At 33.5% G+C, this 26,983-nt stretch overlaps 1 protein-coding gene across 2 annotated transcripts in view; it reads left to right on the top strand.

The window, feature by feature from the left end:
• Positions 1-22,872, top strand: part of LOC118190644 (neuroligin-4, X-linked-like) — a 527,548-nt gene extending 504,676 nt beyond the window's left edge. The window contains exons 7-8 of one of the 2 annotated variants that reach the window (XM_085813109.1): positions 862-1,205; positions 21,139-22,872. In XM_085813109.1, coding sequence (XP_085669235.1) covers positions 862-1,205; positions 21,139-21,175 — 381 coding nt within the window. In that variant the 3' untranslated portion in view covers positions 21,176-22,872. Of the gene's footprint in view, positions 1-861; positions 1,210-21,138 lie in introns of both variants that reach the window. The other variant, XM_085813110.1, reaches the window with a different exon arrangement.
• The last annotated feature ends 4,111 nt before the right edge of the window (positions 22,873-26,983 follow it).

Below are 26,983 nucleotides of genomic sequence, written 5' to 3'. Positions count from 1 at the left end.
CATAATTGCCGAAAATAACGTTTTTTGTTTCTTTAAATTCGACCTTTCCCAAACATGAATATTTTGTGTCATTTAAAACACTTTTATATTTTAAAGTATATGACAATGACTAACGTTTGCGAAAGTAAATGTTGGGTAAAGGACTTTTAAGCCGAGTAAAGGGGTGGGTATGTATGGATGTGTGTGTGTATATATCAGCATCACAAATTTTTATAAACTTTCAACGTTCTGCTGCTAATCCATTTGAGTTACATAAAATACATACATACCTACGTATACAGGTTGAGAAGTCGCAGAAATTACCTTTTGAATCCATTTTACAACCCGATTTGAAACAAAGAGTGCATTCTATGTGTATGTACATATGTCAAAGGGAAAATCGTTCAAATGGATTCGAGACCGATCAAAATGGATATTCCCGTTAAAATCTGATTCCCGAATTTTTAGCGATAATTCTATTTGTACTTCCTTCTATTTTGCACAAGGAAGAATAAAAGCTGGGAATGTTGTTGGTGAAATTTCATTGATGAGAATGATATTTTATGGCTTGAAACTGTTTCAAGCGATATAAAATTCTTTTCATGTACAAAATATAATCATCGTATAACTGAAATAAAATTGACAAAATATCTCCTGCTAAAGAATGTGAATATATATATCTATGTTTGCACTTAAATCAGTATTATTGAAAATAAAATATTATATCTCACGGATTAGACAGGATGGTCTTAATTTATTCTTTTTATAAATCTCCTAATCTTTTTATATAACTGCAAAGTTTAAAAAAGTAATTGAATGAATTTCGAAAGATCTGCCTTTTTTGTAAAAAACATTTAGTAATCGTATTTTCTGTTATTTTAGTTGCATCCGGACGGAATAAGTTGCAATTCTACTCCTCAATCAAAGCAAGCTCATCTGATCAGCTCAGTTCCATCACCAATAGATCATCTTTCTCCTCCTTCGTTTATGACTCTTACACAGCTCACCGAAGCAGGAACATTGCCATCTAAGATGATGCCACCCTCATCGATATCACAGGAAGCGCAACAACATCCGGAAGCTCAACCACTCTTATCCACTTCTTCGCGATCAACTCCACCACATGCACACCACTTGCATCACCACCATCCACACTGGCCAGCTACTACAGGCTCCAATCATACAATGGGCAGCCATCCGCAACAACAGCAGCAGGAGATGCGAGTGTGAGTACGTGTCTTTTATGAAATTTCTGGATGGATGATGATTTGAGATTTAACTCTCATTCCTAATTATAGATTAAGAAAGAATTATTGAGAGTAAACTGTAAATAATTTATTCTAATTATTAAATTTTTCTTTTGCTATAGTATTAATAATAGTTGCTATTTTGTAAAGATATTTCTTCTATCAAGCTCATTAATGTAAGTGCATACATTATAAAAAGTAAACGGGATTTTAATACATAAAAGTCAGTTTTATTCTGTAAATATCCTCGGTTCTTAAACAAATTGCATAAAAGTTTAAACCTTAAAGTATACCTAATTATTATAAACGTGAATATATTCAATAAAATTAAGTCTGTAAAAGTACTTTTATGTTACTTTATGCCTGCATACACTGTTTTCTACTAGTTTATTAGTTATAATTGAGATGTATATTTTAACAACAATATTATGAGATTGGTTTGTTGGTGACGGAGAACGGGGACGCCTGATGTCTAACAGAGGTGAACAGGTATGTGTCCCGTGCCATCCACTAACCAGAAACAACTCCCTGAGTCCTCAAGAGCCTCAGGAGCTTTTTGGAATGTTAACAAGAGTATTAACTTGGCCATACAAAGGCAGATTGCACTTGTTTTACTGTTTTGGCATTTGTTTTTCCTATTTTATATGGTAATTATGCATATTCATAATAAAATTAAAATACAAATACAAATTAAAAACACAAATACAAAAATACAGTTACAAAATAATAGAATTAAAAGACAGGCTCATAGGTAAATGACATTAAATAGTATGCATATACAGAAGAAGAAACGTTAAATATATGCTGGAAAAATTTGTCTGTGCATTATTTAATAAGTGTTTGTAATAAGGACTTATGTACATTTTATGAGTATACTTATGTATCTGCGGATGTGGAACTACGTGCTGACTTAGTTAGCGTATCATGCCTAAGGAACTTTGTTTAATGAGAAGAGCATAAATCTTGGCCCATCCCCCCTTTAACTTGTTAAACTGCTGGTTTATGTTTTATAAGGAAGCTTTGATAAGCTTCTCTATTGTTGATGGGAAGAGGGAAGTAATTTCCTGCTGTCAGATGGCATTCGAAAACAGAGTGGTCTGGGGAGCCTTCCTCTCCGCAGACGCAAATATCCGTGATTGTTATACCATGTGTATTGCAGTAGGCCGGGAATGGGCCGTGTCCCGTAATATAATATAAGACGTGAGAGAAGCTATTGAAATGCTGCGTTCGGTGCTGACTTTCGGGAGGTAGCTGTATGTACGTCTTCTAGTTGTGCAGTGCGTCCAGTCTTCCTGGTAAAGGTTTAGGCCTTGACCCCGTAATAGCCCTTTGAGGTAGGAAAGAGCGGCTGGGATTGTGATTTGTTCAACTTCTGGATCAGTAGACACTTGCTTGGCCAAGCTATCAGCTGCTTCATTCCTCTGCATGTGCCTTTATCCAAGTGAAGAAGAGATGTTTCTGCGGGCTGCGCAGTAAACGTTGTTGTAATTTGATGATCATGGTCGAGGTGTGGTTGTGATTTTATAGCGCTAGAAGTGCTGATATACTGTCTGTGAAAGGTTTTGCCCGTTCTACATTATTGTTGAAAATGTAATGTACCGCCGTTGTAATTGCTTACACCTCCGCCTAGAACACACTGTTGTTTAAGTCAAGGCGTCCTTTCCATAGATATATGATTCTTCCTTTTTCATAGTGCGCAAAGCCGCTGCCTACTCCGTCTTCCTGTTTAGAACCGTCGGTGTATATTTACGTATTTCATGAAACGCGCGTCATTGAGAGTGGCTGACTCCGTGAGATGTTAATACTTATTCCTATGCCTTTACGTGCGGAGTGACTTACTTATTTATTTCGCTTCTCGGGATTTGTACAAAAGTTCACTTACATCTCTATTGCCTGTCTCATATACTGCCTGAAATGTTTATATATATATATATATATGGTGTCAAAAATTAAAGAACCGTATTTCAAAGCTGCCTACACGTGAAACAGATCATCAGAAAATTGTGAAATTTTGTGGCGAACTTAATGAAAGGGATAGGAGCTTCTTTGAGAAAACAAAGGTTACAAATATCGCCAGCAGAGGACATTGTTTAACAAATTACACAGTTAGTCCTTCCTTTACAATAGTGTTTTAATTTTACACATGTTTTATACTAAAACACGTTCCATATGATTCCATATGATGACTAGCATCTTCAGCTACTATTTGAAACCGCAGGATGCATGTTTCACAGTTAAACGAAGTCTGTGCTCGGAAATGTTGAGTATATAGCGTGAAATGTTGAGTTTAAGATCAAGAAAGATTCTTGGATTGTCACGACTTACCAGTTGTTTGTTTCAAATGTCCCCAAAGCCAAAAAGGGCATGGATTAAGATTTGAGGATCAGGTAGGCCATTACCAAAGTGCAGGTTGATGACATGTTCTGTTATTAACTGATATCCAAGAACATAAAACACCGTGCGATGTGTGGCTGAGCTCCATCTTTCATAAAGACTGCAAGGTACTAACGTGCGATATACGTATATCCCTGCCCGGTGACTGAACATGTCACTGAGCCTGCAAAATTTCTGGAGCAAAATACAGACCGAGAAAAAATGATCGTTATATGCCATTATCTTCATGTTTGGTGAATGACAGAGAATCTCTAAGATAGGGCCGGGATTTCTGGTTTCCAAATTTCAGCTAATTTAACATTTTCCGCTTTATAATTTTTATAATTTTATATAATTTTTATGTTTTTTCATATGTTTTTATTTGTTTTAACTTGTTCCATCGATCTGTTTTTTATATGTTTTAATATTTCACTTATCACATCGATAGGTATTTTGCAGTATTTTTTGCCATTGACGAGTTTCCAACGATTAGTATTTTACTGTGTTTTATATTATACATTTTATTTCGCGTGTAGCCTAATTTTTCACCCTTCGATGTCATTGTTTTTGCACTTGTAAGTATTCACTGCCCATTCCAAATTTAAATACGCTTCCTTCTTGCAAAGATTATTCAAAGACCATTCTGAATCGACCTCAGAGTGAGTGAGAAACTGTAATGACAATCGGAGTTAAGCGTCAAAATCATGTGGAAGCAAACACTGCATTGTAATGATAATATTGGACGATACTCCGAAAACTCTTATGGACAATAGAATTACCAAATGCCTCTGCTACACACAGGACACTAGCGTAAGTCTGAAAGTTTGAAGCTGGGTCGGCTACCACCTGAGGAAAATAAAGGGCAACTTCCTGTACTACTTCTGCTGAAATGGGATTTCTGCATCTTCCAAGACGAACAGAAAAGCTTCCCATTTCTTCAAATTTCGTTATCATTTTGTGAAGGATTTCAGCATTCATTGGACCTCTTCAAAAGCCCTTTGAAGTCCTAAATTTCGTAAAGCGGCTAATTCGATGTTAAATTGATGTAAAGCGGCTAATTCTAAGTTTCTGATGATTGGTTTGGCCTGTAAGTAGCTTTGAAATAGGGTTCTTTAATTCTTCACACACTCTACAAATTTACTACAAGAACTCTTTGGTCTTCCTGTTGGGAATTAAAACTGGTAAATGAAATCATTATGCGATATTTCGTATTATATTATATCAAAAAACAAAATTTACGTTTTAAACTACCTTTCTTGCATACTAATTGTTAAAGTAGACAGTTATAACTCTGGGAACATGTGAAAGTGAATTTGTAACACAAATTATGTTTCTTTGTATACAAAATATTTTAAAAAATACAAACTATCCGTAATAAAAATTGTTATAAATTCCTTGCATGAATTCTTTAAATTAGAATTATTGTCGTGTATTCTTGCTCTGTGAGAAATTCAAAATTTAGCGATATTTTTGGAAGATCATCTACCTTTTTATCGGATCGGTTATGAAGGATATCCGAACAAAACAAAAACAATTTTTAACTATTCGTTTCATTTGATTTGATTTAAGGAGTATGCTCCGACCCACTTAGCTCTCAGCGTATAGCCATAAGATCGTATTAGGACCAATCCGTGCAACAGCAAACGAAAGTCAACTGTGCTGCCTGTACATATACAAAGACATTTTAAAGGATGTAAACTATTCTATATTTAACTAAGCTAACAATTTTAAAAACTGACATAAACTAGGGTGCAGAAAATGATAACCAAAAAGAATGAAAATAAAATAACTAAATGTAATGCATAAAATAGATAAAAAAAGATAACCCCTTTACCCATCAGATCTGAACGCATATAAACCAATCAGTGCATAATGTGACACAGAAACAGCTAATGCTTCAGTAAATCGGTTGACCAAAATTTTCGAATCGTACTCCAATCCCTACTATAATATTATTAATTATTTTCGTCATTTCTCGTGAGAAAAAGCAACTTATTTTATAAAATTTAGGGACTGCATTTTCATTAAAATCAGGGCATAAATTCCTGGAGTTTTCCTTTGAGTAGCATGAGTCAATGACGGGCCTGCTGTCTCCAACAATATTACGCTTTTTACATTGATCAGAACATTGTAAAATGAGAGTATAAATAAGCCAGAAATCCTTCAGAAGCAATAAAAGTGTGTGTTTAATTAAATATCTTTACATATTTATTGTTTATATATTTAAGTTCATTCTAGCGGGTTACTGCATATCCAATTTATCGTGGCAACTTAATTTTTAAAATGTTAAATTTAAAAGCAGGAAACACTGTTCATTTTTACAATGAATGTATGATAATGAAATCAAGAGGGAAATTTTAGATTATTTACTATAAATCACCCTGTTTTTATTTATAAGTTAATTTATTCCTGAATCTCGACTAAGTTAAATTATAAAACTCGACTAAGTGAACTATAAAAATATTTAAGCTAATATGTACATAGTTAAAATTTAAATAAGTAGTTAAGCAATTAGATTTTCCATCGTAAAGGCTAATAGTTATCTGTAGTAATTAGAATCTTCATCTGAGAGACTCTACTGAAATTAGTAAGTGCTTTCAGTGAAAGAAACTTAATTAAATGAGAAACTAAATCTTCAACAAGAGTAGTTTAGCACGTCTCTCCAACTTCTGCCAAGTGTAAATAAAGAAGCTGTCCATAAGAAAACAAAGATCCTAAAGTTAACAAATCAAAATAAACAATGACATTTCGAAAAGAACAAAATCGAATCCCCAATGTTGAAGAGAAAAGTTAAGATATCTTATAACTCGGGTCTTAAATTTCTTTATTAGTACCTTGGTGTATTATTTCTTGTTCTAAGCTTTTAAGCTTTCGGTTTTCATTATAGCTCACACATTTTTAGTTTTCAATAAATTTTGAACGAGTCTAACGAATTCAGAGTTTTACAGTAATTGGTTTTCAGCAATTCAATGTTTCAGTTTCGTAGTTTCACTGTAATCCTGTTTTTATTGCTCAGTTTTACAGTAATTCATCTTTTAATGTTCAAAACTATTTACAGTTTTAATGTTTAAAACTATTTACAGTGTTTCATAGTAATTCAATTCTTTTCCTATTTCCTCAGATGTTGTACTCCTGTTGTTGCCTAGTTCCTTTTTGGTTTATTTCTTTTCAGTTAGCTGAAACAAGAAGTTAATTTGAAATGAAATATTACATCTCCCCTAGTGTAGTCTCGTGGTGTAAGTGGTTGGCACATCCATATGTAAAATAGAAAATCTGTGCTGAAAATCCCGGAAAGGAAACACTTCATTCTTCTTTCCTGCAGAAACTCTGAGACGTTTCTACAAAGTAGTTCAGAATCTGAAAACTTTTAATATACTAATCTATTCAGATATTAAAATTTTCTGCGACTCAGTTTGCAGCAATTTTCATTTTGTGTCGAAGTATTTGGCATTATTTTCAAATCCTTAGATCTCAATATTTAATTCCGTGAATTAATATTTTAAACAGAATCTTGATGGACACTGCAGGCCATTAAAATTTTAACACTCTGAAGGCGCGTGCCACAAACATCAAATTTACCTGAAAGGTAATACACGCTGGGATATTTCAATGATTACCATTCTAGTACATAGGAGGTTTGTATAAAGCAATCTGCATTGTGTATGAAAAGGAAGATTTCACAATGGGATAGTCGTTTGGAAATCGCATTGTAACCGGGATGCTTCTGTAAGCGTCGTATATGCTTCGTGTATGAAAGCAAAATTCCGGATAGCATGTGTCGGAATTCGATAGGATCATGGCCTACCAGGACTGCGGATTATCGTTCCGCGACATTGTTGCTTATGATAGTCAGGATACCATGATTGGCAGGCGAGTATGAAATCGATGGATCCAGAATATCTATACTGAATGCCCGGCAATATGCCAGAGACTCCTGGCTACTAACGCCAGAGAAATCATGCATGTTGTTATCTCGGCACAACAGTGTGACGTACTCTGAGTTCTGGAACTTCGCTAGTGTTCGGAGCAAGCGTCCGCACGGATAGTGCGAATGATGTCTGCGGCACTACGAACTGTCATCACAGCGACCATTGGTGCGGCTCACCTTAACGCTACAACAGAGACAGGGGCGCCAACAGCGACACAACGGAGGGCGATATTTGAGACAGAATCGGCACATCGTTGTCTTTTTCAGACAAATCTCGGTTCTACATACTACATCATAATGAACTTACCTATGTCAAGGCCATCTTGAAGAGAAGCCTGGAGCTAACGTTTGATGACGTCACAGCCAGGGGCGGTCAGCAAAGATGATCTTCGATCAGCGTGCTTTCTTTTTCCCGTTAGAATATAAGAAAAAAAAAATGTTTTTCTCTTCCTATAAGCATTAGTAACAAAAAATACTGAAGAACTGAGTACTAATATTTTACACTTAGACGACAGGGGTGCATCTAAGGGTAGTTTCTCAAATAATATTAATTTTTGCTTGCTAATAGTAACATTTTTTGCAATACTATACTTTTGTTACATAACATTATGTGCAGTTTAATAGCATTAAATACTGCAAAATCAAATAGTTCTACACCGGTTAAAATGAAAAATTATACCAAATTTTTAACCGCAGTGTGAATTGCATTCAAAATTAAATCATACGTAAATGTTTTCACTTATTTCCAAGCAATACAAAAAACTATGTTTTTGCTCTCTCATATAAAAAAATTACCAAGAAATTCGAAAGCTTCAAAAATTTATGTTTCAAATTTACTCAAAGACTGACATTCAACAGAAATTTATGCTTTTCAGATAAGTTTTTTCATTATTTACATATAATTGTTTATATCATATAATTTTAACACCTGTAAAGTTTGAATTTTTAAATCGTTTGGCTTGAGATTATGGACAGGACACATTGCAACAACTTCTTTATTTGAAGATAAGATTGAAGAAATCATAAAGGTTTGAATTGTAGAAGCTTTTTGAGACATATCTGTACATGACAAGCCTTCAATTTTACCGTTCTTATATGCAACAGTAGGTTTAATATAAATCTCATCAAGTAGATTCACAGCTTTCTCATGATTTTGTAGTTGTGAAGATTTATGAGATAAATACTTTGCATTTAACCCCGTTGTCGACCCAACATTTAATACTAACTTTTTTAAGTAGGAAGGATGTGGTAAAATAAAGGACGAGATTTCTCGTATTCGAGAATAACACGTAGGGCTGCTATAAAATAATGTGCAAGCCCATATCATCATTTCAGCTGTGTAGGTTGGGTGTTTAGCTTTCAGTAATGATATCTGTTCCCTAAAAAAATTTAATCGGTAAATCATTATCTGTTCTGATGTATTTTTAGAACACTTCTGATGAGTTTCAGTTACCAAATCCAGCATTTCTTCGACTGTTTTTGAGGTTTTCTCATAATTGTACAGATGATTTGAAAGGTTTTCAAATTTTGACCATTTATTACATAATAGATCGTTTCCCAAAAGCCATTCAAACATACTTGTTATGTTTAAACCTTCACGAAAAACTGAAACAGTTAAATCTTGCTCGACTTTAAATGACACAGTGACTGATGGACAATCTTCCATCTCAATACGCAAAAAAAGTATATAATCACATGCTTTCATTATTGCCCATGTATTTGGTAATTTATTGCTGTAAAGTTTCAAAAATTCTGAAAAGGAGGCAATGTTGTCTGCAGCACACAGTTTTTTTTTAAATTATTTTCACGCCGTTTGTTTATTTCTCTTGTCCTGTCTTCTGGTGTCTTTCGCTTTTGTGGTAAAGGACAAGATAAATATTTAGATTGACCGTAAAAAATAGTAGGATCTGCATCTTTCGATAAAACTGGCACTTTTCTTTGAACTGTTAATACTGTCCCATCAGGTCGTGTTGCTCTATCGTCTCTTATGATAAAACGTTCATCAAAATGCAAAATGCATACACAAGCACATGATCCCGGTACAAAGTCTTTCCTATTAATTTTACTAATCCATGTTTTACACAGCATATCATCTTTGGGGAACTAAAAGTTGTAATATGATCTTCGTTTGCATAGTAATTTGACTTGCATCCCGGAACGCTACATTTTCGCGGCATCTATAAAAATTCAATTAACACTGTATGATGCATCTTAATAAAATAATAACTAAAGGGAAAGGAATTACAGTGAATTGTTTAATGCTTTATAATAAATATACTGTAGAATATAATTATTAATACACTCCTATTAAAGCTTAGTGACTGTACAAAATATATGTACAAACTCAAGCTCAATATTTTTTAACTTTCAAGAATTTTTTTAATACTATTATTCTTGTCTAATTTAGAAGAAGGAATCATTCCAATAAAGCATTACGAGATTCGTGTTTGATACATAGTTTGAAAATGAAAGATACAAGAGAAATTTACTAGATTGTTATAACATCTAACATGAGTGTTATGGCGTATGTAATAAATATGTATTAGACCATGAATGAAAATGGGGGGATCTCTTTAGCTTTCATTTATCATAAAAGTGTTTATTTCGAATCATTATCTAACTTTAAAAAGTACAGGTCAAACAGAATTAATTAAAAGAAAAAATTAAAGTGAGCTAGTAAATATACTTAACTTTCGATACATCTTGCTAAAAGTTAAATTTACTACAGTTAAGGAATAGTTAATGCTACATACCTTCTAGATTTTAATCGTACGTATGCTCTGCTTACACTCACACTGTTTTGGAGAGGGCCTTACTACCACTGCCCTCGCTCGTGACGTCACAGCAGGGGAGAACCCCTTCGGATTGGGCCTTCTCTTCAAGATGGCCTTGCCTATGTGTAGATGCACCGATGAGGATGAATTTTATAAGATTACTTTCATCGTCGACACAGCCATCAAATACCTGAGATGTTGGTATGGGATGCCGTTATATACATATCACACTCACCTTGTTTTCACTTAGCTGGTAAACTAAACGGCTATCATTGCATTTTTGATATGTTAAGCCTTGTGGCACTGCATCATCTTTGAGGTCTAAGGGACACCATCTTTCAGCAAGATAATCCATGACCGCAGGTTGCTCTTGCTATCCTGCTCTTCTTCGACAGAGAAGTGTTCTATAGTCCTTCCTAGCTAGTTCCCCGAATCTCTCACCCATTGAGAACAACTGTTCATGGGTAGCTGAGAGATGAGTATGCTACCATTTGCTTTTCGCTACAACTGATGAACTCTGGCATGAAATTGAAACCGCGGGGAATGAAATGCCCATAATCTATCATTCGAGTTCGGTTCGACTTGATTCCCTGCCGTATTACAGCCGTTGTAACTGCCAGATGTTGCAACTCTTATTACTGAATTCTGCACGCTATATACTCTAAAACACCTGCTATTCCAGTCGTATCTTCTATTCATTTGCTGAAAATATACAACAAATATGATTCCATTCTTTGCTTTCTTTCCTGGTATAATAAATTTAATGATCTTCACTATTTATCACTAAATGTAACTTTCTTGCTTTTTTTTCTGGTGTCATACGTCTGGTGTCCACCGGCCCAATTCTACCATGCGATTAGGGACAAAGGCATACAAACCACATGTCATCGGGCGGATGGTCCACCTTCATCCAGTCGACGTTACACGGTTTAGAGTAAGATATGGGCCGTCTGGCAGCAGAGAGAGGCGACGCCAACTATCTTTCTATTAGTTCTACATGGCGCCTTGCAAGTAGCAATATGAAGCCATCGTCTGCCATAGTGGTAATCCACCAGCGAGCCTATTAAGCATACTACGATGCACATTAAGCTCTCTCAGCTCTCTCGCAACACGGGATTGTCTCGCATCAGTTTGCAACACTCCGATAGCCATTCAACGCAGACATCGTGCAAATGGTGTCTTCAGCTTATGCCTCTCGGATTACAGGGAACTATCGCTGCTTGCGAACTGATGCATAGTTCTGGCATACACCTTTTTAAAGCATTGTGGTGTGACTGCGGTATTGCGTTTTATATTACTCTTCGTTGCCTATTTATATTTGGGATGCAAGCACTACCTCATATGTGAATTCTATGATTTAATTCCTCTTTTTATATTCGTACCTTTCCTTTTAGCTTTTGTTGCTTTTTTAACACGAGTATATATTAAATTCTGCTGTGTGCAATATATTATATTTTAGCTTATTCAGCATCTTTTTATTATAGTTGGCATTAAATACTATTACTTATGAGTATTTAAATATAGTAACGTAATATATGCTAGATATGCATGCCATTCTGAACAATTGAAATTTTTTCCTAGAGAAAAAGGAAAACAAATCTTGTATTCATCTTTGAAACTGTGATGACATGTTCGTTGCATAAGAAGTGTAGAAGATATGCTAATAACTAAATGTAACTTGTGGCAAATGCTCACTAGACCGTAAGCGACTTATCGTTATGTCTAATATGAAGAGAAACATGAAAAGGGTGTAAATGACCCTTGAAACAGAATTCACGCCCGGTAATTACAAATCAGCCAGCATTTATGGCGTAAACTCAAAAGTAGAATTTCATATTTAAAACTTAACCTAAGTTTTTATTAGCCAAAAGCAACTCATAGAAATTTAAACGCGAACGTTGGCTGTTTAAGCCTATACCGGCGTGATATCGGCCTATACCGGCGTGACATCTATCGTCAAAAATAAAGCAATGTTGCAGACAGGAACGCTTATCTTAGAATAATAACTAGTAACGTGGCCTTCAGCAGGCAGAACATGCCCTGTCTGAAAAATCTCAAAACCACGAGCTAATTTGCATTCTGGTATAAAAACGGGAAGAGAGAAGTGACTGTACAGATTCGGATAATAAAATAAGTGGTTAAATAAAACATATGAACCTCAATCAAATTTCAGCTTAACACCTCTAACCATATGAAATTTGTTAGTATCAAAGTTCTTACTAATTTAAGAATTATTTATTTAGAAACTAAAGATAAAACATAAAATGTTTATATTTATAATGGACTGCTGGAAATGGCAAATAATATTATAAAAATATAATATTTTATTTTAAATTAATACGACGCGCATATTTAGCTTTTTATTCAGTAAACGAAATACTTAATTATGCAAGATGTAGGCATCCATTTATTTCATTAGACCTCTTGAGCATGAGAACTGCAACAATCATGTTTTGAACACAAAATACTTTGCACTTTAGCAGGATATTGTATGCAGTAAAATCCTCGAATTGGAAGCAGTAAAATTCTAATAGAGTCTAAAATAAATAGGTTTATTTTTTTGTAACCTGAAACAGGTGACCTTGCCGTAGCCTGGACTCCAACGCTTTACCTCTCGAATACGCATCGAGTTTGCTTCCAGTTACACCACGAAGGCATGTGAAAAGGAGGAAGAAAATGCCTTATATTCTCTCCCTTTTAAAAGACGACTGTGGATTAAGGAACGCAATTGGCAAACCCTGGTAGTGAAAAATTATCGTCCACCATCTTTTAGTTCGTGTGCCACTTCTAGAATATTATGTTATTTTGAGGCAAGAGGCGTGAAAAATTTCCAATGCGGTAGCCGGGTCTGGAAGCCTGGACCTCTTGAATACACATCGAGTACGCTTCCACTTACAACACGAATGCATGCTGAAAGGAGGGAGAAAGTGCGTTATACGGGATCACCTTCCATGCGCTAGAAAGATGTTGTCTTTATTAAAACCTCAAACTTGCAGTGCATTGATTATTGACTGAGACTGGACAAATTCAATCATTTTTGAGCGGTAAAGAAAGTTGCCAAAGAAATTCTTCTGCTAAATCACTTTCTGAAATTGTTGAGAGTGTTATTAAATTCTTCGCGGAAGAAAGTATGAAAAAGGAGATTCTGTCATTGTAAAGGATTCGAACATCAGGGTCTTTCAGCTATTAATTGAATATACTAACACTTCCACCACAACTATACACGGGAACAAATTCAATAATTTCTGTCATTCGCTATCCTTCTTAAAGGGCGACCGTTAGGAGACGCTAGATATACGAATTATCATCCCTCACATTTACCTATTAGGGCACAGTTATCGAGTTTTAATCATTGTTTGGAATAGGTAAAATATTAACTGTGCCTTTGCCGAGATTTAAACAACAATATTCTAAATTTAAGTGGACATGTTAACAATGCGTACCACGAAAGCAAGAGCGAATAGAGATGTGAGATTACCTTAAAAAAGGAACGAATATTTACATGATAACTAAGAAGTATTGACCCTTTTAGGCATTATAAAACGTAATTATGTCTATAATATAAACATATATTCAGTAACAAAAATTAGTGTAAATTAAACTTTAAAAAAACATGAAATACGTATAAACTTTACAGCACAATATGACTTGTTATTATCAAATATAGAGCCATATGTATTAAATCTGTTGTAATAAATACTGCATTTTTCCTGTTACTAATTTCAAACCATTTAACTATTATTTCATTTCTTATTTTTTGCAGTTCCTTATATAAGGCCATTTCCACCTATAAAACTAACACCTGTTGTTGTTACTGGAGAAATGTTACACATATATGAGTTCTTCAGTTAATATTTTTTTAGCGATCATTTCTTGGATAACCTTTATGCCACTGAATTCATGTGTTAACACATTTTATACTACATAAAGCGTGTTTTCAGCGACTTTAATTAAAAGTTAAAATGTAATCTGAAATCTGAAGGAAATAAACAGCAAAGGCTAGTAAAACATAAAGAATGCAAAGCATCATTAATAAACAGAGGCTGAAACCATTTCTGAATATCTTTGGAGAAAGATAGGTTTTTCTATCTGTTTGTTCGAACACTTCAACTGGGTGATTAAATTAACATAAAAATAGCTTTCTTAGAATATATGATAAAGGATAGAAAAAGAAAATGAACAATACAAAACAATATGAGATAATTTTTACAAATCTAGGCACTTTCATTCTCTTTAACTCGGCGCTGCCGAATTCTTTATTAACTGGCACTTCCTCAAAACCACCAGAAAAACAGAATTGCGTAATTAGAAGAATATTCTGCCCATAAACAAATTTAATTGCAAATGATTTTATTCCTTTCAATTGCGAACATTCGGAACCTCTCTAGAGTTACGTTTGCTGCGAAAAAGAAGAAAAGGAAAATATACGAGAAACAAAAGATTAGCGCTTATTTCATTCAGGTTAATTTTTACTGCTGCCTTTTCCGCTAACAAAACCTTACACTTTCCTTCCTGATGCAGCATAATAAATCGCCCAAGAGGTATGAACGAGCCAGAAAATCTGGGTAAAAAACAGAATAATGCAGCACGTTCTACATTGTAATCTAATGAATAAATTTGTACCAATAATTGCATTATTGGTAATTAGGTTTCTTTCTTTGCAAAGTAAATCTATTGAAACCCATAGTTTTGTTTATCTCGAGCAGCATACTTTACGCTTTTAAATTGCCTTGATCAATGATTTATGCTTTTATTTCACGTAGCAGTTATTCCCAGGGAGTTGTTTAAACGTGAAATCATTCATACAGAACTATAAACGTATTAAGTAAATCAAGTGTTGCTTAGGGAAAAAAAAAGAATCATTATCTTTCAATCCTTTTTCCATCTTTTTAATCCTTTCGCTTTTAATACTATTTTTTTATGTAAATCTTCTCTGTGTCAATTTTAGGTAAGGTGATTTAAATAAAGTAAATAGTTAAACGTTACCGAATGGTTAAAGTTTCAAATTTTGTTTTTATATAATAGATTAATTAGTGCAAGAAATAAAGGGTTTTTTCATTAAGTGATGAGTTTTAATAGATTCAGCTCTACATTTGGTACTAGTAACTTTTGTTGTGCTATATAGGTGTATATGTATTTTACGTTTATCGATTTCATCTGCACTGGTTTCGGTTAAACATATGAACCTCAATCAAATACTGATGTTACATGCACATTGTGTCTAAAAATGTTTAGGGCTTTAACCAACCTGCGGAAAACCTCCCAAACGACTTGGTGTGCTGTAATCCGTAAATACTTAATGCCATCCGTAGTACCATCCACAATGATTACTGGGCCCAGAGAATGTCACAGAACAATTTCCCACTATATAATTGCTTCCAACAGCTTGTATTCGCCCACAGATTGTTCAGGTTTGTTTGTTCTCCAATGTTGCTCGCCGTATGGTCCAACGTCCGTCCGTCTGTTAACGCTAAAACATGATTCATCGGAGTGCGAAAGCTTTTGACAATCAATGCGTAAGTTATATTTAAATTTTATAACAGTTATTTTAATTTGAAAGCCCTTTCCTATCAATTCTTGTTTCTACTGACAACTCCCATAATGAGTTTTTAGAATCGCGTTGAGTGTACATGAGTTAAAAGAAGTATTTAAAGAAGATTCAACTAACATGAAGTGCTAGGAATCCTTCGCAGAGCGTGTTTACTTTCGGGCTAAGTCACTCTTAAAGCTGTTACGCTCGGCTGTATTATTACGTGTTTTTGATATTCGCCGGATAGGTTAAATTAAGAGCTAACAAAGTTTAATAATTGTGTTTACCTTCGGATAAGTCTCGTTTAGTTAATTATAGTTTAGTTTCTTATTGTAAGCCTGAGAAGAGGCTCTCCGTAAGCCCAGAAGAAGCCGACTGTTACTTTTATTTGAGTGAAATAAAGGGTATCCTCGGGTCTATACCTTTAAGTTGTTTGAACTCAGCGATAAGTCGCTACATAGTTCACTAGGTTCCTCGACGTTCATCTTAGACAAAAGCAGTGAGAAACTCTACAAGTGTATGTTCATTATTTGTACTGCAGTGAAAATACCAACATCGTCGCCCAAATAAACGATCACTAGTATACGTATTCGCAAACTGTCTCCTTCGGAACACGATACGCAAGTCTGATGGCTGAATTGTCGTTTTCGACGCAGTTGTGGTAACCCCGGTTCATATGGATATAAATCATATGCTTTTAGCGCATCGATTGGACCGAATGTCTTGCGACAGCCACCTTCAAATTTAAATTTATGGCTCCCTGTGTACCCAATTTTTATTACTTTTTTGCATAATGCAATCTTGCCATTCATGGTGCATTTTAACACAGCTGCCCGCAAACAGTTTGCAAAGTGTTCAATTTTTGAAATGTTGCTATTCATGGCCTGAAAAACAGTAATTATTCCTTTTTTAAGTCTGATAAATTGTTACATTCATTTAAATCAGCGGCAGTTCAAGTGTTTATCGAATGCCTAGAGCATAATTGGTATGACGACTAAATCTGCTAATATTACATTTCATATACCATTAATTATTTAGCACTACGTCAGACCTAAGGGGCAGTCAATTTATTGTGACTCAAACCTGTATACATATATACAAAGAGAGGAAGAGGAAAGAAAAAAGAGCGAAGGCAAACGTCAAGAAAAAATATTCTGCCATAATATGTTCCTCAATTGAGAAACTTTTATTTGATGACTAGAAATGGATTGTAGCATTCCAGTGAAAATCATAAGCAATAATAAACTGCACTTTGCTAAATAATAATTTGGAATTTCCGCAAATTTTTGCATCTCTTAATTAGTAAATTCTAAGAGTACATTGTCTCCGTTTCAGAATATAGCTTAAGGAATTCTGTTCATGGAGCAGTTCATGCAGTTCATTTAAGCATTCCGATTGAGAATGGAGATTTTAAGCAAACTTAACATTTACATGATTCTCCATGAAAAGAATTAAATAAAGATTCTCAGAAAGCGACGAATTCTGTTGTTTTGTAAAAACAGCGATTAATATATGCATAAATAAATGTATAGTAATTTTAAACCTTTTATATGCTGGCTAATTAAAATAAAATTTCAAAAGATGCATTTTATCAAAAATTTATCATTCATTTTCTTAAGTATTTACGATTTATTTCAACATTTCCTGTGTTATTTCAAAGCTGAGAAACTATCCTTTTTGATGATTAAAGTAACATTTGCTAATCACTTCCTGTCTGATTTGCACTTTTCGATGGTGAATAATTTGAGACTTTCGCTGATAATTTGCAAACTTCCTTCTGTCTTAATCACGTGTGTTGAAACATTAATTATTTCAATTACACAAATATTCCCGTAATGTCCCCAGAGATAACAGAATGCGGTTTAAAAAGAAGAGAATGAAAAATTTTAGAATATATTCTGTTGAAAGATTCAACGTAAATAAGACATTGGAACGAATTTTAAACTTAAAGAAGTATGCTAGGAAATATAGTACATTTACTAAATACTCGTTAAGTCCTTCAATGATATTTTAGGCTCAAAAAAACTGTACAAAAATCATAAAACATAGTTCAGCATAAATATGATCAATACGGTAATATTTTGTGCAGTCTATGTGTCTCCAACATCATGTAGATTTACATATTACGAGCGTACTGGCTTCAACTAAACAACCGTCATTAATGTAACAGCGCCATGGACATTGAGAGCAGGTAACTGCTACAAATGTCTTAGATCTGCAACAACTTTTATAAGCAAAAATATCCCGGATCTTAAAAGTCTAACACAGTAAAAAATTGTTAAATTTAAAATCCATGAGAAAAAAATGTGAAATAAATTGACAAGTAAGGTATAAAATAACACGAAAAACTATTATAAGACAATTACGGTTATTAATAAGCACATATAAAAGATGAACAAATCGAACGCATCAGTATGGTATGACCTAGACGTTAGGTGATACCATACTGATGCTATCTTCAGTATATAGTATAATATCAACTAGACGCAATACAGCACATGCATCGATGTACTATGATGCTGTCTATCAGTTCTGTAAAAGGTGAGAGTCATTGCTCTTGCAAAGCAGTTGCAAATGTGGCAAGGGTCCGAAGAGGAGAACTGAGAGCAGCTATACAATTTCGTAAAGCATTCCAAGTATGCTCAATAGGATTCCTGTCTAGAGATCAAGCGGGGGATTTCATGCGCCGATTTTTTTACTGTTGAAGATAATCATTTACGATGCGAGTATGTGGCGTCTTGCGTTGTCGTCCTGTTGCAAATCATCACCTATTTCGTCAGCATAAGTGCGCACATAAGTATCAAAGATGCCATCTCTATACGCCTTAGCATTCACGGTGCCACGTGGAAAGACACTGAGGTCTATGCGTACACCCGAAGAGATACCACCTCAAGCACAGATACTGCCTTCTCAGAATGCATGCCTTCCACGGATATTTAATGAATGATAACGGGTTCCAGGATCTCTCCAAACAAAATAACGCCATCTATCGTTTTGGAGACTAAACCTCAACCTGGTTGTAACCCTCAAGAGAACATTCCTCCATTGATCAACCGCCCAGTGGACATGTTGACGTGCTCACCTCAAACATTACTTTCTATCATGTGATGAGAGTGGCGCGCAAATGGCTGTTTACCTCGCTTACTTCACGAAGGAAGTCGGTAAGAGAGGCGTGCACAGTTGACATTGCACTTAGTTGCACGGTTAACGTTGACACCAACCTTCTAGTGGCTGCAGGAAAAGAGGATCTGAGCTGAGTCGGAGTTGAGGTTCTATTCCTTCGGGCACATAATAGCAAATATCCGTCGTCAGCGTTCTTCGTAGCGGTTTGCAGTCCTTGATTTAACCTCTTGAATGCCGAATCTGTGATAAGAAAATGTTACCAAAGACTATGAAACACAGAAGGATTCACATTTAGCCTTTAATCTCTCAATAGCTCTCCATCGCAGTTCTTCGGGAGAATGACGCCTAGCGGTCATTGTTACAGATTGGCTCTCCTACATTATTTCTCCTATTATCGCAGTAACATTTGCAGGCTTGCTCTTAAACATGCGATTTTATGCTCTTCACAAATGACATATTCCGATTACTGCACCACTATTTTGTATACTGCAATTTTACTCAGCAGCTCTTAACTGACAACATATTCAAATTTTATACGAATTCACATAATTCTGAACGCGTTACTGCTATTTTTGTGATTGTTTCTTAATTTTTGGAAAGCAGTATAGTTAGATTGAAAACTCCCCTTTAAAATATGGAATTTTTGAAAGAAAATTTAGTAAATTGAGCAATATGCAAGTTATATTATTTTAAACGACCAATATGTGAAATCCCTCGCTTTAAAGAATATAATTTATTTCATATGCTTATATTCTAGTAAGCTATATTCAGTCATACTTTTTTATTTCTTGTAAATTGCAAATAATTTGTAACTTCTTGAAAATTTCGTCATATTTCTTTTATTCAAGTGAACTGCAAAGTTTATTGAATACTTTATTTTCAAAATTAATGTTTTGAAAGTATTAAATTATTAAACTGTATAAAAATTAAAATATTTTCACTCTGGTAATTAATGTTTGAAATTTTATATTATATTCTTAAATTTCTAGTATATGAAAAACATATTTTTAATGCTCATTTCGAATCAAACCCTTTTTGGATAAAAACTGTGATATAAAAAATTAACTGTAACAGTTATCAATATAATATTCCGCTTATATATTTCAGCAAACACATACTTTCCCCTGTGCATTCCATGTGAGTTCTGACGTACATAACGCTGTGTTACAAGTTGTTGTAAATATTGTTTCTTATCGGCTATTTTCAAACAAACACTTATAAAGTTCTAGTTAATTTACGTGTCCTTGGCTACTAGAATCTTAAGGAAGTGTCTAGCGATACAACTTTCAAATATAAGTCCAAAGAAGGGTTGAAATACCATTTTATTCACTAAAAGAAATGCAAATTCTCGGGCTTACAGGAAAGTCTCCTATTGGGCTTAAGATAGAAAATAAGAAACTAAACTAATTTTAACTATCTAAACTTTAGCCAAAGCTGTACAAAGATAACTAATCGAGTTGGCACGTAATTAAACCTCACTGGCGAACATTAACAGGCACGTAAGACTAGGGCCCGTGCGTTATAAAATAGGCTTAAAGCAGCAAAGTGGCCAGAAAGCAGAACACGCTGTACTGAGAACTTCTGAGCTCTTCTACGGAAGTGATTGAACTTCTTATTAAAAACTAGTTCTACTTCATTTGCATAAAACGCGATACTGAAATCTCATTCTAGCAGGAAATTGTAGGTGGAAAACAAGAATTTAAAGGAAATGGTTTCAAAATTATAAAATAACTATTAATAAATTAAAATAATCCCTGCGCACTTTTTGACTGAAACCTGGAATAAGAAATTAAAAGTAATAGACGTCATTATAATGCTCTATGTGTACATTTGAGAGATCATAAATTTTATTGTTGCACTATGCATGCGCATTCCGCCATACGTAATTTTTTATATAATGAGGTGTATTACAACAGCTATTTCATGTGAAATGTTCATTTTCATGTAACAAATCCTGTAAAAGTTTAGGAAAGTTCCATTTCTATCCAAAGGATTTCTCGATTTAATGATATGTTATCTACTGATGTGACTACAAATTTCTCTTTGGCAACATAAACATTTACCAAGAGTGGGCTTCTGTTGACGTATTTTAAGATTCACCATTTTGAATATTATATACTGAAGTTAATGTTTTATTCAAATTATGAACATATATTTAAATATGTATTTCTCTTTTACTTTCAGGCATTTTAGAGAAAAAAGAGAAGAAACAACAGTGTAGTTAGACCTTTGATATAGTCTGTTATTTTCAAATACCGATTGTTTCTGCTCATCTAGCTGTCATCTCAGTCCTTACGGAAAGTGGTCAGGAAGTGCTTCAAAAAATGAAGCTATCTGAAGCTACGTAGACCAATGTTCGAGCGTTTCCTACAGCATATATTCTTAAAATTTGTGAAGCAGAACCAAAGCTGTTCACATGATAATGATCAGAAATCTTAAAAACTATCTAGCCATTTGGTGTTGTGATGCCTACATTTTGGATTTATAATATTCAAAATAAGATATGCTTGATAGACGTATCTTAAATATCATCATTTTAGGGAAATGCATTTTAAGCATGATGGTGTCTGAATACGTATAGACTAAAATATCAATTTTCAGAGATTTCACATTTATGTTTATTCACTACATAAAAACTATATTCCGTGCGTAATTCAAGGTATACTGCTTTATACCATATAAGATTCCAACAAGCATATTTGATCTTTAAATATTGACTTAGAGAGAGTTCAACACTGGAACACGAGAATTAGATAATAACCTAAGAAAAGGCATTTTTGCATAATGCTAAATGACAATTCTCTGTACAGTAACTGACCAGAACTGAATACGAATTTAATTGAGGTGATAACGTTGATGAACTATATCCAATTTCTTAGTTCTCAGGATCTTCTCGTACCAAAAGTAACTTCTGATGAAAATCTTGATGTCAGCTATTTATACTGTATAAAATAATTAATATGAATATTGTTAATACACATCACTTCTCGCTCATGTAAGATATTCAGTTTTTTTCATAATTTCAATAGATGCATCATTTGAATAGTAGATATTGTGTCAGAGATGTTTTTTTCTGAATTTTGTATTCAGAAAATTTTGAATTTTAAAGAAAAGCGAGTTTTTGACATGCATGAGGAACGAAAGCTTGCTTTGTTTGCATATGAAGCAAATACGATGAAAACTGCATAACAAATTTCTTTGAAAAACCAAATATTTTTTCCACTTGACTTATAATACCTATATGAAATTTGAATCCAATTAAAACTAAAAATAAGAGGTATGAAACATATTAATTTGCCTTCACTAGAAATCGTTCACTAGATTTTACATTTTACACTCGGAAGCACTTTAGAAAAACATAAGCATACTTGGGGCTGAGTTTGTGAAGTTTTCGTTTTTACTTAATAGGGTTTTAATATAAAAACTCCAATTGTTTGAATTCCTATGAATAAATATCTATATAGATCTTCCAGAAAGCATTTTTCACTTACCAATAATGCATTTTAAACTCATATATGTGATTTTAATCAAAACTGAATGCAGACATTCTGAGAAAAAATTCAGGGTATTTATACTTGCAAAATTCATGATTAATACTAGAGTGAATGATTGACCCTAGACGTAGGTGATTGATACTAGACCAACAAAAGGCGAAAGATTTATTCATAAAAAAGTATAATTGTTCTTCCATCAAAAAAGAGTAAGTTGTAATTGTGAATAATTGGAAGAAGTGTGTAATTTTCTTACAGATGAAAGTGTTTTCTACGCACTAGTGTTGTATAATGTGAAGGTCATTTAATATTATTAATGTAACAAAAATGTTTCAGTATAATACACATAATATTTATGTTTATTCAGCGAAACAAGTGTAATTCATCTTTTAAGTAATTTTTCTAATAAAATTATGTAAAAGCTTCAGATGCATTTCTCATTATGTTATTGTGAAATACATGTGAATACACCCTTCAAACAAAGCATGTAATTAATGAGTTATTTTTTTAATATAAAATTAGTTCATGTAAGTACCTGGTTTAGAACATGAAACTTACGTCAAATGTTCGATATAAAAGACCTAAAATTTCATTTAAAGGATTTATTCCTTTTCCTTAAAAGGTTGCTTAAAGCGCAGATTATACTATTTAGAAGGGAAAAGAAACATTTCATCTAAACTCAATGGTATAATTATATGCGTTAATACACAAACACACCCACAATATATGTGTGTGTGTGTGTGTAATTAATTTAAGTAAATTATGAAGACCAGGCAATTTAAAATTAATTTTGAAATAGAAAATAATATAATTCAAAAGATTGTTTAGTAAAATTATTAATAACCATCGGCTAAGACTAAACGTTGTTGTTAAATAAATATGTATCTAACAAAAGGCCGATTTTAAAAGAAAAATAAGGAGAACAAAATTACAGTACAGTGGATTTTTGTTTTAAATTTAACATAAAGAAAAAGTGAGTTATTATTAAATTTTAGAGTGAAGTTTAAACTGAATTAGTAAATTTAAACATTAAAATTTTTAAACATTTTTTAGAACGCTCAAAATACGAAAAATGCACATATTAGTACCATAAAAGATTTTAAACAAATTAACTCAATATTTATTTCTTTTCAATATTTTTGTTTTATATCTTAATATTTTTGTTTCAGTTTTGAAATGTTTATTTTTCTTTTAGTTTTCCTGTTTGTATCTACTCTTAGAGGGGGATCCACCTTTCATGATCTAATTTTCATTTATTTATTATACCTTAATTTTATATGTATATATAAATGCACACACTCAAAGGTACCCTTTTAAATATTTTTTTTAATTTGATTATTTCCTCTCTCTCTCTCTCTATATATATATATATATTATACGCATAAACACAATTTGAGTAATTTCAAATTAAGATGATATACAGGATGTTTCCGAATTTGACAAACAAATAGAGAGGAAAGATAGTAAGCATCGAGATGATGAAAAATTACCATAGATCACGGGGCGACAAGCCAGTTTAGTATTCAAAAATCGGAAAAAAGAGACGTCAAGAGAGCAAAGAGCCTGACGGAAAGAGTGGCCAAACGAATACTAGAATCATAAGCACTGCGGTGAAGAAGAAGAAAATTTTTCGTATGGAAAGTTTCAATGCATATGAGGAAAATAAAGCAGCGTTCGAAAAGGAGAAACCTTCTCTTATGTAAATTTCCTATTCCCATGGGAAAAACTAAAAGCAGCCAGCAAGAATTCATTCATTGCAGAATTCGTGGGTTCAGAAACAAAATATCAGATTATATAAACGAGAAATATGTAAATATGCACCTGGTTTATGGCTGACCCTGCAGCAAAGGACGCTTTGCACAAAGGATGTATGAAAACCAATATCGGACAAGGTGATGTCCGCACCACACCACCTACACGTATCTTTGATCAACGGTTGCGGAAGACAGGGTCCTTCCAAATAACGAGACATAATGTAGCGCAAGAATATAGTGTTCGCAACTTGAAAAAGAAAACCGATTACTGTAATGGTTTGCTATTTCTTAGTCGACCAGTACACGATCGATTGCAATAGAGCCCGGTATTCTTCATTAAAGGAAGAGATGATTTGTGGAACGTTCTGCGTGCAGAAAACATGCACACCTTCCACGTGCAATAGGCCAAAATCCAAGGTAATGCCGACTACTCCATTCGAGTTGTAACCACCTCCATTGCTACATATCACGAGAGGTGGATTTGGCGCGGCGGACTTACTGCTTGGGCTCCACGTTCCTTGGACCACAGTCCCTTGGATTTTTCTCTTCTGGGACTAACTAAAATTGTTTTTATCAGACGCCTGTGGATACACCGGAGGATCTGACAGCACAGATCGTCGTCGCTTGGCAGGGATCGCCAGGATACCGGCCAAAGCGACGACGAACTGTCGTCGCTTTGAACGTGTCCGGCAAACCTTCGTCCGGCGATGCAGTCTGTGCCATGACTTTCACGGCTTCAACTTCCAACAATTCCTAAGCAAATGTCCCGTCGTCTCAAAAAAGCATTTATATTAGTAGAGAAGAAACTTTTTGTAATAAAGTTCTTGAGGTGACTTGAAGATTACTTATGAAAATTTAGTCATCTGAAAGTCTTTCATAAACAGTATGTACTCAATATAAAATCAAAATATTCTTTTCAGACATCCATGAACATCCATTAAAATTAATAGCTGTTTAATTGTTGAGAAACAACAGATACACTTATTGTAGAAAAATGCAAAAATTAAGAGAGAAAATGGACAAATAGAATAGAATAATAAAATAAACTTTGATTGAAATGGGCAACTTCTCGACAAGTAAATCAGCGTGACTACTTGCTGATGGCTGTAGGATGCTTAAATACAATAATACCTAAAAGACTCCTTTCTTTATAACAGAACTAGCTGTTAGTAGTGTATGAAAAATCAAAATTTTATTTATTCGTATTCCATAAAATTCTTCTTCGGAAACAGTATTTGAAATAAAAAAAAGTAAAGACATAAAATTTAAAATTCAAGTTAGACGAATTACTTGTATAATCAAGTTATACAAAATAAATTTTGAAAACAGAAAGTAACATTGCCCTATTATAATAATTTAGAGAAACATTTTAAGACAAAAATGAGCCAGATTAAAAAAAAGTCAAATTTGGAATTAAAATTATCATAATTTAATTTTTAGAATTTTCATGATGATATTTTATGGAAAGCCTTTTAAAATACATATCATTTAATCATTCATAATTATAAAACATTTGCAAATCTTCATTGCATGTACCATCACTAGAAACATTTTATTGGAATTGCGCTTTTTGCTTTTACTGAGACATTTATAATTTACGCATTCTTTACAAAACCTAACCCCGCAGCTTTCTCTAAATTCTAAGATATCCATCACATTGGCATATCCATTTGAACTAACTAGTGTTTTTGACCAATCATCGACTAAATCCCAAAATTATTGAATACGGCAATTAAATATGAAAGATGTATTTATAGATAACAGCAATATGCATACATTATGGCCTAGTTGTTATGCATGTACCTATATAATGTTATAAACATGCAGAATAAAAGTATGAAATTATATAAAATATATTCTGATAACATACGCAAATAAAATATTTTATTTTTGGACAACATGAGTTTGTCTAAACAATATCTGTAGAACTTATAAGAAAGAAATTTTGACATCCAATACAAAGTATGTTTTTGTATGATATTCGAGATATGCTTTCGGATGTTTATGAAAATTAAAATAGTAGATATTCAAAAATATTTATGTGTGTGTATATTTAGTTTTCAAAATTTAAAAAATGTATTTGTCTATTTTTATTCCTTCACTTAGCAATTATTACTGAAATAGCCTACTCTGTAACACAACAGGCCAGTAAATAAGGTTATCGTAAACATTTAAATTTTCGATGTTCAGTAAAACGCCGAAATATGGCTATCAGTCTCCAAAGTAAAAATATACTGTCCAATATATAAACAATAATAAAAATTATGTATAACAGGCTAAAATCTCATACGTGTTACTAAAGGCTTTTAATATATACGTTTCCCAACCATATTCTAAAATATTACTCCGTTCATTATACTCTACATCCGAGGATGAGCAAAATTTATTTTTCATCTAATATTATCAACCTTTTTCATATTCTGCTGCCCTTAGCATTTAGCATAAAATATAACTTTCAAAGTGTTTTAAATCTCGAAATACAAAACGGTTTTATCAGAAGTTCATATCTGCAAACTTAGGTAGAAGTAATTTCATAATTCGCTTACATATGACTTAAAAAGTGACATTTTAAGATTTTACGACTGAAGCTACGTCGTGAGATAAAGTTCTGAATCTGTTTTTAATAACAGAAAAGCAGTTCTCATAATTGCTGAAGATTATTGGATTCACCATGTCAGTCGCTATTCTTTACCGACTTTGGCGTCTAAAAAATTGTAAATATCTAGTCTTTTAATGTACAGCATTTGAATTATTGCACTAATTGTGCTTTTTTATTCCTGAATC

Source organism: Stegodyphus dumicola, chromosome 3, assembly GCF_044657685.1.
Source record: "Stegodyphus dumicola isolate Sdum_Otavi_A_Nest chromosome 3, ASM4465768v1".
NCBI classification, from domain to species: domain Eukaryota; kingdom Metazoa; phylum Arthropoda; class Arachnida; order Araneae; family Eresidae; genus Stegodyphus; species Stegodyphus dumicola.
Note: the sequence above shows the minus strand (reverse complement) of the source record. Positions and strands in the feature narration are given on the sequence as shown.